Source organism: Rhinolophus hipposideros, assembly GCF_964194185.1.
Source record: "Rhinolophus hipposideros genome assembly, chromosome: 1".
NCBI classification, from domain to species: Eukaryota; Metazoa; Chordata; class Mammalia; order Chiroptera; family Rhinolophidae; genus Rhinolophus; species Rhinolophus hipposideros.
Window position 1 is genome coordinate 76,804,404 of NC_138047.1, and position 13,726 is coordinate 76,818,129.

The window sequence follows — 13,726 nt, forward strand, 5'->3', positions numbered from 1 at the left end:
GAACTACCTTATGACTCAGCAATTCCACTCATGGGTATTTATGCAAAGAAATCTAAAACACTAATTCAAAAAAAATATGTGCACTCCTTTTATGGCAGCACTATTCACAATAGCCAAGATATGGAAAACGGGTGGCCGGTTAGCTCAGTTGATTAGAGTGTGGTGCTAACAACACCAAGATTGCTGGTTTGATCCCAGCATGGGCCACTGGGAGCTGTGCCCTCCTTTAAAAAAAAAAAAAAAAAAAAAAGATGGAAAACAACCAAAATGCCCATCCATAGACGACTGGATAAAGAAATTGTGGTGCATTTATACAACAGAGTATTATACTGCCATAAAAAACAATAAAATCTTACCATTTGCAACATGGATGGACCTAGAAGACAGTATACTAAATGAAATAAGTCAGACTGAGAAAGACAAATACCATATGATCTCACTTATATGTGGAATCTAAAGAACAGAATAAACGAGCAAACAAAACAAACAGACACAGAGACACAAAGAAAAAAACTGATGGTTGCTAGAGGGAGAGGGTTTGGGGTATGGGGGAGAAAGTGAAGGGATTAGAAGGTACAAATTGGTAGTCACAAAATAGTCATGGGGATGTGAAATACAGTGTGGGGAATATAAACAATAATGTTGTAAAGATCACGTAGGGTGCCAGATGGGCCCTGGACTTATCAGGGGGATCACTTCATAGACTGTGTAGCTGCCTGACCGATACGCTGTACACCTGAAGCTGATGTAGAATAATACTGAATGTCAACTATAATTAAATATATAGTATATATGCATGTAGTCATGGGACATAAAGTACAGCATAGGGAATACAGTCAATGGTATTGTGACAGCTACATAAGATGTCAGAGGGGCAGCAGATTTGGGGGGTGTTATCAATTTGTGAGGTGTGTAAATGTCTAATCATTACATTGTTTTGTACACATGAAACTAATATAAAAAAAGAAATATAAATATATTAAAAAATAAAAAAATAAAGTTATGATAAGACCATATACATTTACTTTATTTTCCATTATTATTTGGCAATTTTACCCCTTTCTGATGAATAATTCTACTGTATGCCTGAGACTTTTGACACTTTTAATATCAGCCTTTTTTACCCTTAGGTAAGATAAAAAGAAAAATCATAGATTCTAAGATCTGTTGATAAAGAACCAGAAGCAAATGTTTAGCTATTACCATACACCTGTTTTATAAAGTTTTTAGCTTCCCTCTGATGGCACAGTTGTCAACTGAGAGTGTAACCAGTGGGGGAAGCCTTAATTAGAACCAAACTGTTACTGAAATTAAGTACGAGGTAGTCATGTGCTACAACAATAGTAAAAACCAATAACAAATAAATTTTTAAAAGAGTAAAAGGATAATGTTTTGTAAGTTACCTGACTTAGTAGCTTTGTTGCTGGATTCCACTCAATCTCAGTTAATGTATCAAGAGTGTTACTGAAAACATCAGCCTCTGAGCAGACAGCTGTAATTCAGGAGGAAATTTATTCATAAACATGTTATTAAGTTTCCTAAAACTCAAAGATTATTTTAAAAATTCTGATCAGTGGTAGTAAGCTCAAATTAGCTAATATGTGCTCACAGTACAATTGCCAAGAGTACACTAACAGATGTGATCACTTATTGTGTAAATTAAGATCACTGGCTAGAGTAAGTGGTAAAACATAGGATCCTTAATACAACATAGGTAAAAAGAACAAACTCTGAATTTGAGATTTGGTCAATGTTAAGTTTTAAAATGCCCCTAAAAAAATCCTTAAAATATTATTAGAGACATAATTTTGAAATATTTTCCTGTAAGTGCTATCCTTTCAAGATTAGCAAAGTTTAAGGTAGATGATACATGGATACTAATTTAATTGGATAATGACTAGAACAAAAATAAATAATAAAAATATATCTTAAGTGTTTTAATGACAGTGCATTATTCTTAAGAGATCTGCAAATAGAAAGTTTCATAAACTTTCCTAAATTGTTTATTTTTATCATTACACCTCCATTGTAATTACATCTAAAACACACACGTTTTATTTAAATGTGTTTATCATATTAATGGAGTTATAAGTAGTCACCCTTTGTAGAGCTACTTTGATAATTAAAAGGAGTTAAAAAGTACTCACATTCATCAATTTCTCCTACTGAAGTTATAGAAGACTTATGTTTTTTTATTGTTATATTCATTGGCACATTAAATTCATTTACATAGCTTGACTCCTTCATTTTGTTAATTTTGCCAGGGCACCAAGTGACTCTTCGTTTTATTTTAGCCTAAAGAGGGAAAAAAATCAAAATGACCTCACCCAGATCTGGGCTCAAACGTAATAAAAACAAGGGAACTAGTTTTCATTTTTAAAAATAATTGACTTGGTAGAATTCTTATTAAGCCTAGCTTAATATCTTATCACTGTAAGGACATACTGAGATTAGAAAATAAATACTTGAACTTTACAAACCAGTGTTTAACCCCCTAAAAAAACCTGATAAAACTATTTAAATTTCACTTTTTATTTGAATCTTTACTTACAAGCTTCTCTAGGACTTAATTGAAAGAAATCGGTTAACTCACAATCCTTACAGTAATCTGCTGTTATAAAGAAGGCTCAGCTGCTGCTGCCTCCACCAGTTACCAAAAGCACTTCCGGGTACGCCCCCACTTTAATGGGAAGGAACAGACAGGTAGCTAGTGTGAATTTCCTTCGGCAGGTACATGTTGTTATGGGGCCTGCATAATGCCAATTCTCTTCCAATTTGATGAAGCTGATGTCTCCATCAGCGCTCCTAACCTCATTCATTCCTGTCTCCCTTGGGATCTCACTCCCTCAGGTATCTGTTCACCTTTGTCTTCACTAGGCTCCCTGCTCTCAGACTACGAATGCTCAAGTCTGTTTCCTTTTGATTGTTTTTAAAAACAAACTCTTGACTCCTTACTTCTCTCTAATTACGGTTTTCTTTTGGTTTCTACACTGTCTTCTTCCTTATCCCTTCAGGGACTCCTCTGTGTCCTGGTTCTTATCCCACTCAGCTAGCTGTCCTCACCACTCCACTTTGCTGGTTTCTCTTCCTCTACTCACCTCCTGTTTGTGTTTTTCCATATTTCACAGTTACCATTCTCCTCTTGTCCCTCTACTAGTACAAGTATTATCTCCTCTTATTCGACCCTCTCAACAATCCTTTATCACCACATCCATTTTATAGAAAAACTGGGGGTCCAGAAAGTTTGGAGGAGTTGTGCACAGTCATACTCCCAAATAGTGGCTGAGCCCATGTGTGTCAGTTCAGAGCCTATCCACTAGCCATTCCACTGCATCACCTCTCAAGATTATCTATACAATACAGATATTTGTATAATGCAGATATGTATTTGTATAACTGCATGCTTTCACGCCTCTACTACATAACACCTTTCTGCTTGAAATGACACAGCCTGCTTGCAAAAGCCTACTCTTATAAATCCTTGAATCCAGTGACATTCAGCTCAACTCATTTGTTCCCAAACCCACTCCTGGACCTTGTGATTAATCTGAAACTTTTAAACTTAAACCTCTTGCTCTAACCACAGTCCCTATCCTTCCACTTCATTGATTCTGTTAACCCCATTTTAGTTATTTGGCTTACGAGGGACCTCTATTCCCTTGATCTGCTACTTTCTTCTTGCCAGCTCCCTCTTGGTTCTCATCCCACTCATTCCATCATCTTAGATTCCATAGACGATCACTTCAATCATGTTTTTGGGTCAACAGCTTCAAATTATTTGACCCATTCTCTGTTCCCCACACCTATTCCAACACAGTGTATACTCAGCTGTATTTCACCCCCTCCAGAGCCTTTAGCCTTCTGAACACTGTCAGAGCCACACAGCCCAAGGACTGGCTGCCAACACCACCTGGGTCCTTAATGCTGCCCGGCCAGACTCCTCTACCCCACGTCGGCTTTCTTTTCCATTCCTTACAAAGGCTAACCTATTTCAAACCCTTAGCATGTCTATGAACTTATCTCTACCATCTCCCGCCATTACAGCAGAAAAATGAAACCACCTATTTCACAAAGAAAATATATGGTAATCTTATGAAAGCATTACTTATACTGACGCCTATCCCTTCCTCTGTCCTTGTTAAAATGAAGAGGTCTTTCTCCCTCAAGGCCAGACCCTTCTGCTGTATTTAAGAGCCCATCCCTTTGAGCCATCTCAGCCCAATGCAAAGTAGCTTTCACTCCCAACATAACTCAAATTGCTTTTGCAAATGAGCATCTTGTTTCTAAATCCAAAACAATTTTGTCTATATATCTTATGTAACTTCTCAGCAAAATGTGACACCACTACCTCTCTGAAATAGTCTCTTCCTCTCGTTACCACACTCACCTGGTTTCCTTAATTCTAGGGCAATCCTGGGCTCCTTTAGGGATTCTTCTTTTCTGCCTTTATCTACAAAGTTGTTAGGTATTTCTTGGGATTTTGCCTTTGGCCCTCTGTTCTTTTCCTTCTCAACTAGCTCCCAAAGCAAGCTCATCCATTCCCAAGACTTATTTGAATCTAAAGTAGTTAATGCCAAAATGGATATCTCCGTCTCATAGCTTTCACCTGATTATCATACATTTGCATTTTTAACTGTCTGACACCTTAAACTGGAGATGTCCCAAATCAATACTGAGCAGCTCCACTGCTCTTCATTCAGTATTCCTTAACTCAATGAATACTGCTTCCAGTTTCCCAGTCAGCTTGGAAATGCTTGAAAGTCATTCTGGAAACCTCCTTCTTCTTTTCCCTGCCCCCCACATGTAAACAATCACAAAGTCCTGTTGAGTCTACCTCCCAAAGAGCTCTTCAATTTATCCCTGTTTTCCACCTCCAGAGCCACAGTCCTTAGAGGCCCTATCAATCTTAAGTGCACAGCTTTCTAAAATGCAACTCTGATTATGTTAACTATAGGGCTTTTCCCTGTCCTTAGCATAATGCAATGTTCAAATCCTTCAGTGTGCTTTAAAATGTCCCTGCCACCAGAACATGTTAAGTCCAAGAAATATGTTTTTTTTCTCAACTTCTATACAGGTAGATATCTTCCTGAACCACTCTTCCCTGTACCTTCCTTTGGGTTATTTCCTACTCATCACTCAGTCAACAAGTAGTTCTTGAGTGTATTTGATATACCTAGTATGGTGATTTGAACATAATGTCTATCAATCATAACCTTAATAGCATACATTTATTGAGGATTTGCTATGTAGATTAAGCACATTCTATATTACTTAATTCTCACATCAATCTTATGAGGCGGGGATCAAGCTATCTCACAGAATAGAAAACTGCAGCTAAGTGTATTTAAGAAATTGCCCAAAGTAAAGAGTTAGGAATCGACAGAACTGGAATTCAAATCCAGGCAGTCCAGCTCCAGAGGCCCTTCTCTTAACCATGACGCCATCATACCCCCAAAATATCTGCTGGATATATAAATCCCCACTCTAGTAAACAAGCACAAACTGGAAGCCTGAATTTTGATCACTATGTTGATTTATACTCTAGGTCAATTTTCCTGAGATTAGTATTTGTTTCTTTAAATAGAAAATATTCCCACATATTCTAGACACCTGTGGTTTCCAATCATCTAATCAATTTCATTAGAATTTAAGAAGCACATTTAAAATCAATTCCTTGACTATATTCCAGACTTCTTGAACTTGAATTTCTACCTGTGGGAATTAGGGATGGGTATTTTCAACAAACCTCTTAGGTTATGTTGATGTTTATACATCAAGACAAAAGTTGGGGGTTTCCTGAATATACTATGTCGAAAGATAAGAAACGCATAACTATAAACATACAAGAACACCAATTCTATTCTCTATATACCAAGTTTAAGCTGTCAACTTTTAAATTGTACCTTTAATTCCTGTTGTGATGTGAGGGAAGAGGATGTTACCAGCATCCGCGTTAAGTTTTGAATTTTCTCAATCTGCACTTTTTGAAGCAAATCTTTTTCTTCCAAAAGTTGGGCCAATTGGTCTTTTTCCATTGCCTGGGCCCGAGTCTCTAAGGAAACCTACAGAATATAATATTAGGCTATATTAATGATAAATATTGCTAGGTTTTAAAACCTTGAAAGTATCTTAAAAGAAAGTATCTTAAAAGAATATAAATTTTTTGTGAACCATAAAATACTAATGTTATTGAAATAAAATACCCTATCTGCAGAAAACCAATATATAGCTACCATAACAATTTCTCAAACTGATAATAAAGTAAAATATACATTTCTTCCCATGTCCATATTCTGCATGCCATGTATAAGACTATAACAATGCTGTTAAAGCAATTCTATTGTCTAAAAATATATAACAGGCAGAGAAGTCAGAAAAGCAGAGACCTGAATACCTACAGCAAAGAACGAGATGTTCTTACAAGACTATCCCATATTTTAGCTAATTTTTAAAAAGATCATTAAAATGTAAGATTTTTACGAAATAGGGGACCCTGATTGTTAAAACAAGTAAATTACAATAACAAGTGATTATGTTATTTTATATTTTATTAGATTGCTATTGTAGGGATAGAAAAGGAATTCAAGATGACGTACAACTACAAAAAATTTTAAGTAACCATACATGGTCTCTGTTTTTAACTTCATTCCCTATTTATTTGAGACAATTTTAGAAAAGTATTTCTACTTGGCCCATTTGAAAATCTCATATTTTGCCCTTTGAAAACGAAAAACAAAATCTAAAATAATTTCAAGAATCCAAATCTTTCAGTTTATAGTAAACTAAGCTAAAACTTTTATGAGTTGATTTCTTCTTAGTTGAAAATGCAGAATTCAGGTACCGATGATTTAAGTCTCTGAGCATTTAGGCAGATTTCAATTCTATATCTGTCCCTATCCTTTACTGAAAAATGCATGGCTCATTCATACCTCCTCTAATTGTTTCTTAAGATCCATTATTTCCTTTCTATATCGTTTCAGGAGAGCTTCATCACTCGATACCTCATTAACATAAGGAGTATTCTTCATATATTTAGCAGTGCTGGCAAACTGTAAAAAATATACAAGAGTGTTAAGTGCTCAAAATTGAAAAAATTATTTTTGTCCATAATATATAGGTTTCTTGTAATTAAGTTTTGTAAATAAAAACCAATGCTCTTCCCAGGAGGCTTAATACGTTTGAACATAAAGAGCATTCTATGTTCCTGTAACAATACCTATAACTTACCCTGGCTGTTAGTCTTCAGGACAAAGAAATATCTCAAAGACAGATACCAACACAGAAACTACAAACATTGGCTTACAGAAATCCCATCTACCTCTCAGAGTTCAGTGCAAATGCTCCCTCCATCTGAAGTATTACTTCCAGTCAAAACCATCACTCCTTTGAACTCTATCCTACGTATTAGCCACTTAACTAGTAATCAAGGCAATCAGGGTGGATGCCAGGTCTTAGCTTCCCTATCAGACTATATAGTCTGTGCAGCCAGGGACTCTATTTTCTCTTTGTTTCTCTGACAGTACCTTGATCTAGTGCTCAAAACTAGCTATTTAAAGCAATGTTTCTTAAGAGTATGAGTATCAGAAGTAACTTTCAGTGGGTATATAATGAAGGTGACTATTAAATAGCACAGAATCCTTCATTGAGAAAACTATTCTATTGATATCTCTTAGTTTGCCTCTTTTTAAAAAACAAGAAAAAAAACAGATGCAGTTCTTAGATTCAGAGTCAAAGCAAGCAACAATAAACTAGCAAGAATTTATGAATTATTTTGTTATACACATACACGAACACACACACACAATTTCGTGGGTCACACCTTCTACTTGTAAATGATACCAGTTTTTCATGTATGGGACTGATATACAGTTTTCTTTTAAAATAAATTCAGTAAAAAAGAGTGAGCTATTTCAAGAAAAATATCAAGTCAATTTCCATAAAAGGGTTGGATGTGGCAAAAATTGTGGAGATGGGATATGAATGCTTAAGTTTGGGACAATTAAAAAATGCTATTTACTAGACAACACATTAATTTTATTTTAACAGGTATGTTATGCCAACTAAAAAAAAACAACCCTACAACTTATGTCAAGTAGGTATTGTTTTCTTCTAGATGATTTCCCCCCCACATAATCAATTGAGAAAAAAAATCAAACTCACCTGGAGAGTACTAAGGGTTTCATCAAAATACACTGGAGTAATTGTGCAGATAATACGCGTTTTGGCATTTCCTCCCAAGGAATTCTGGAGAATTCGTGTTAATTTGCTATCTCGATAATTTATGAAACCTCTTAGTGAGAAATGAGTTTGGGAAGAAAAAGAGTAAGAATTTTTATATAACAAAAATGGTTTATTTTTAATGCAGAATCTTAAATTAGCTACAGTTCTAAAAATTAATTCTTTACAGGTTACAGGAGGCAGATCAAAACTACTAACTAAAAAGTATTTAAAATAAGAAAAAGCCATGCGTGCCATGCATGCTCTCAGAATCATTATAGCTTTTATATATATGGAAGAAATCAGTACATTTATTTGTCATTGAACTATTATAATTTTCAACCTAATGAAAAACGTAAGCCTTAATAGGTAAACGTACAATAGAATAAACTCACCCAACTTGTCCATCACTAAGTTTCTTGATCACTTGTCCCAAAATAAATAAGCTTCGATTTATATTACAGCCTTCTTTGAGTCGCACACCTGCATTTATTAAACAAATATGAAAACTAAAATTGATCTCTGTACTAGATTATGAACTTGTTTACCAGTAAGTTAGAAGAGAAATTAGAAATTAAAGCGTCAGATGCTAAAGTCTATGATTTGGATTAGATCTGAGCCCACATTTAATATCCACCTATAAAATGAATCAGAAAAGTCATTACCTGAGAGAAACAGCAAAAGGAAAAAGATGACCAAGAAAAGAAGCAGAGGGAGGAAAAGCCCATTTCCTAAGAGTCTCTCTAACTCCTCAGTTCAAGTCTATTTTTTTCCAAATATCCAAAAATAAGCAACTACAGACTTACAACCAAATTAGTTCCTATAGGTTTACAATCAAAAAAGTTCTCATTTTTAAATTGTTAATATGCTCACATGGCTCAAATATCAAAGAAAGAAAAAGTACACTGAAAAAGCTCTCTCTCACTTTTATGCTTTATTCAACCAATTCCTGATCCTGTACCAGGAAAACTTTTATTAGTTTATTCTTGTAGAGATTTTTAGAAATACAAGTCCATATATATTCGTTTCTCCCCTCTCTTTTTTACATAAACAGTAGCATATTAAAAAACCACTATTATGCACTGCTTTTTTTCCCTTGGCAATATATCACATCAGTAAACATCGATCTTTTTCATTCTTTTTTATAGCATAGAATTTCATTATATGAATGCATCAGAGTTAATTTACTTAGCATCCTGTTGAGAGACATGTAGGTTTTCTACCACATATATAAAAAATACTGCAACAAATAATTTTGAACAGCTGTTATTTCACAGGTGCATTATTCACAACTATTGCTGTTAATATTGCTTCTTAATAAGCCAGCCTAAAACAACAAGCATTTAGTTCATGTTCATAGGTCGGAGGAGCCACTGGGGTGGTGGATACAGACCACACTGAGCTGAGAGTCTATGTCACTGTAGGAAATTAACACAGAAAGGCACGATATCTTTATGAATTTGAACCTGCCTACCTAAGTATATTTTTCCATTTGTTTCAGTATTTGGTTGTCCTTCGGGTCTGTTAAAGTTTTCTTTATTTTAGTCTTATGTAATGTTTGTTGAGTTTCTTCCTATGTATGACATCATTTAAGTCATTATTGTAAATGGAGTCTTTTTATAGATTAAATATTCTAACTTGTTGCTTGTATTATGAGTTATTAATGTCTGTATATTAATTTTGTATCCCATTACCTTTCTGAATTTCCTTACTAATTATGAAAATTTAGATGATTTTCATGGTACTCTCGAGCTTTCCATATATACTGCATAGTTCCATCAACTGCATAGTTTTAGTTTTTTAATTGCTATTTTAGTAGCTGAAGTAGATAATTAGCTAGATACATGAAGCAGCTTTTTACATTAACAACTTCTATCATAAAATTATTATTGCCATTACTTTAGTAGTTTCTAAAATGCATGGCCGCACTTTTTATTCTGTAAAAGAACAGGAAAACATTCAGACCAACACATTGCATGAGTTTTCATTACCTTCAGCACCTGTTTGAGCAGCTCTTTCACTGCCTGCAAGATCGACGAAATTCTGTAAGATAGGTGAAAATAAACCTTTAGGAAGTGTAACTTGAAATAATAAAATCCAAACAACCGAAAGAGCATTTTTAAACGCATGGTTTATCTGAATACCCCATCTGTAGCCCTGTCTCCCACCCCACCGTCTAGGCCTTCACTTTTCTGAGTCAAATTGATCTCTATACCTTGTTCCGTCTTTATAATGTATCCTCCATAATGCTGCCAGAATAGGTTCTCTATTTCCTACACAAAGCTCAAAACCTTATCATGGTGAATATGATTCTTTATAATCTGGCATTTGTGTTGCTCTAGCCTTATACCTATCTATTACTTACTCTTAACTCTAGATGAACTACTCCCTATGCCCTAAACACCTCATGTGCTTCTACACTTCTAAACACAATCAATTGCCACTCCCTTTCAGTTAGTTCGAATGTTCTAGTGCGACCCTACTCTTTATTCAGGACCAAAGGCAAATGTTACAGCTTCAGAGTAGCTTTGCTAACTTTATCCTTTATCCCCCACATCATGAATGAATAGCTTTTTCAACTGTGCACCTAGGTGTTTAAAGATATGACATATTCTTAGAGTGCTGAGCTAGTCATTTGTGTCTCTGAATACACTGTTGATTCTTTAAAAGCCTGGACCTCTCTTTCATTTCACAAATGTTAAAAAAAAAGTGACCGACTGTATGCTAAGTGCTAGGGATACAGCAGTGAACTGGACAATATAAACTGCTCACATGTAACATACTCTTCATGGCGTGGGATGAAGAGAGGAGGAAGTTGGTGGGAAGAGAGAAAAAGACAAACAGGAAACATATGGTAATTGTAACAGATATTTAAGGAGAGTGCTGGAAGTGGGGAAGAGGAAGAGACAGAGGTTCTTTGGATTGGGTGATTGGGGAAGACCTCCCATTAAGCTAAGATCTGAAATAATAGAGAAGAGAGAGTCAGCTATGCAAAGACCAAGGGAACCATACTCCAGAATAAGGAACAGCCAGTACACACAGTCACAAAGGAGTAATGAGCTTCCTATTTCAAAAAATAGAAAGGGCAACATGGCCGAGTTGGGTAAGCAGAGATAAGACAAAACAGGGTAAACAAGAGCAAGAAGTCTGGATTTTCTAGCTGTAATGGGAAGCCATGAGAGGGCTTTAAGCAAGCGCGACATGTCTTGATTTAACTTTCTGAGGAATCAACTATGGCGCTTAGGTGGAGAATGGACTGGGGAGCGCCAAAAGTGGCAGCAGGAAGCCCAGTTAGGAGGTTGGTGCAGGAATCTGAGTGTGAGAGGATGGTGGCTTGCGCTAGGGAGGTAACAGTGGAGAGGATAATAGTGGAGGGATGTCCTCTTTATTTTTTAAATCTCAGAGCCCAGTACTGTGCTCACAAAATGGTAAAAGCTCACTAAATATTCTTTTATTTTATTTATTTTATTTATTTTATTAGTTTCAGGTGTACAAGACAAGGTAATACTTAGACGTTCATCATTTATATCCCTCACGCTGTAAACCCCCCTCCCCCCATCCATTATCCCTCCGACCTCACACTGAGCCATCACATTATATATATAAAATTATAGTTGGCATTCATTAATGTTTAGCTTCTGGTGTACAATGCCACGATCAGGCATCCACATTATCTCTGAGGTGGTCTCCCAAATAGGACGCATGTCCATCGGATACCCAACAAAATCTTTACAACATTATTGAATAAGTTCCCCAAATTAATTTTCAAAAAACCCTGAGGCCATCTTGTGGTTACCAGCTGCTTCCTAATCCCTTCACCTTTCCCCTTATCCCCCCCCCCCCCCCCCCGCCCATCTAACAACTCTCGGTTTTTTCTTTGTGTCCTCAAAACTGTCTCTGATTAGTTCATTCACATATTCTTTTCTTTAGATTCCGCATATAAGTGAGATCATATGGTACTTGTCTTTCTCTTTCTGACTTATTTGTTAAGTGAACTAAATATTCTTACTGCATTAAAATAAAGTCAGAGATTTATACTCAGAGAAGTCTAACCTTTCTTGTAGAGTATCTACTACAGATGACCTAGATACATAATGACAGGGCAAAGTGGTGATGAGGTAGCATAAATTAAGGTATAAAGATGGGAACAAGGCATTAGTGTTCAAAGACACTAAGAGGCCCAAGAAATCTATACGAGAGAAGGAGCTAGTGGAGTAGTAGGTAAAGTTAGCTTGGTCAAGAGTGGCCGGATCTTGTCTAAGGAAGTGACACAACAAAAGCCGTGCTTAATAACACTGGAAATCTGCATAACAAACAGAAGAAAGGAAGTCCAGAGTCATGGAAGCCAGGTCTGGGAGAATGATAATAGTAATGTAAGAGAGATGAGAACCTAAATGAATATGACACCCACGAGAATGTTGAAAGATGGATAATCAGTAAGAAACAGTGATAACTGGACAAAAAGGAAAGCAGAGAGTCAAAATGACTTGGGTTTCCAGCCTACATGACTAGGACAATGCTGTACTACTAGGAAAAAGGAACATTCACAATGATTGGAAGACATTAATTTGGTTTTAGATACGCTGAAGTTTGAGATAACAGTGAGACATACAATTATAATAATCTCTGGAAAGACATGAATTAGAATTCAGAGACTCTAGATAAAATAAATTTTATCTAGAAACAGAAACAAGAAACAACGGTAACAGAAAGAATGTCTGAGGGCAAGCACAGGATGTAAGAAAGGCCACAGAAGTCTTGTATTTTTACTAGGAGGGTAGGAGACATGAAGCAACAAAAGGGAACAGAGAAAATGCCCAGCTAAGAGAACCTGGATATTATCATCATAAAAAGGTCTCTTCCTACATTTCAGCTAGTAATTTCATGCTACAGATGACACTATTTATACTACCAATTTATAGATGGTTTTAACTATTTAGTTCAGTTAACAGTTCTTATGAAACCAAACATTCAGCAGCTGAATTAATTTTGCTTTGGCCCATATGGTACATTATCATGGTTTATCAATACTCACCAAATGGGACACCTTGACAGATCCTTCACAATTCGAAGGTTCACCTTTCTCTCTACTTTCCAAAATCTAGATAGAAAAGGCAACTTGTAGAAAAATTACTGCATTCTTAATTGGAAAGACCAAATAGAGAATTACCTACCATCCTAAAAATGGTATGAGAACGACTGCTTCTTTGATTCATTTTTGTAATTCCATAATGTCTGTTCTCTGTAAAAAATGAGTCATATTTCAGCTGTGTATATTAAAACACAAAGGAAGGCACTAACCTTTATTTTAGCTTAAGAATGAAAAAAGTGTGATTTGAAGCCTAACTACATTCAATTGAAGTTTCTACAAGTGTTCTGAAGGAATACAAAACAAAGTCTTACTTTCTCCCTTTGTGATCCACTTCAAAGCCATTTCTGGTGTATAAACAACTTCTTCTGTGAGATCAGACACATATACATTCCTCTGAAACAAGTTTTAATTATGGGA

At 35.7% G+C, this 13,726-nt stretch overlaps 1 protein-coding gene across 1 annotated transcript in view; it reads right to left on the reverse strand.

The window, feature by feature from the left end:
• Nucleotides 1-13,726, reverse strand: part of CENPE (centromere protein E) — a gene marked incomplete at its 5' end in the record, with an annotated part of 64,288 nt that overhangs the window by 45,309 nt on the left and 5,253 nt on the right. The window contains 10 exons of the mRNA XM_081057260.1: nt 1,404-1,492; nt 2,148-2,295; nt 5,904-6,062; nt 6,930-7,049; nt 8,161-8,290; nt 8,613-8,700; nt 10,209-10,260; nt 13,253-13,318; nt 13,392-13,459; nt 13,621-13,702. Coding sequence (XP_080913386.1) covers nt 1,404-1,492; nt 2,148-2,295; nt 5,904-6,062; nt 6,930-7,049; nt 8,161-8,290; nt 8,613-8,700; nt 10,209-10,260; nt 13,253-13,318; nt 13,392-13,459; nt 13,621-13,702 — 1,002 coding nt within the window. The remainder of the gene's footprint in view (nt 1-1,403; nt 1,493-2,147; nt 2,296-5,903; nt 6,063-6,929; nt 7,050-8,160; nt 8,291-8,612; nt 8,701-10,208; nt 10,261-13,252; nt 13,319-13,391; nt 13,460-13,620; nt 13,703-13,726) is intronic.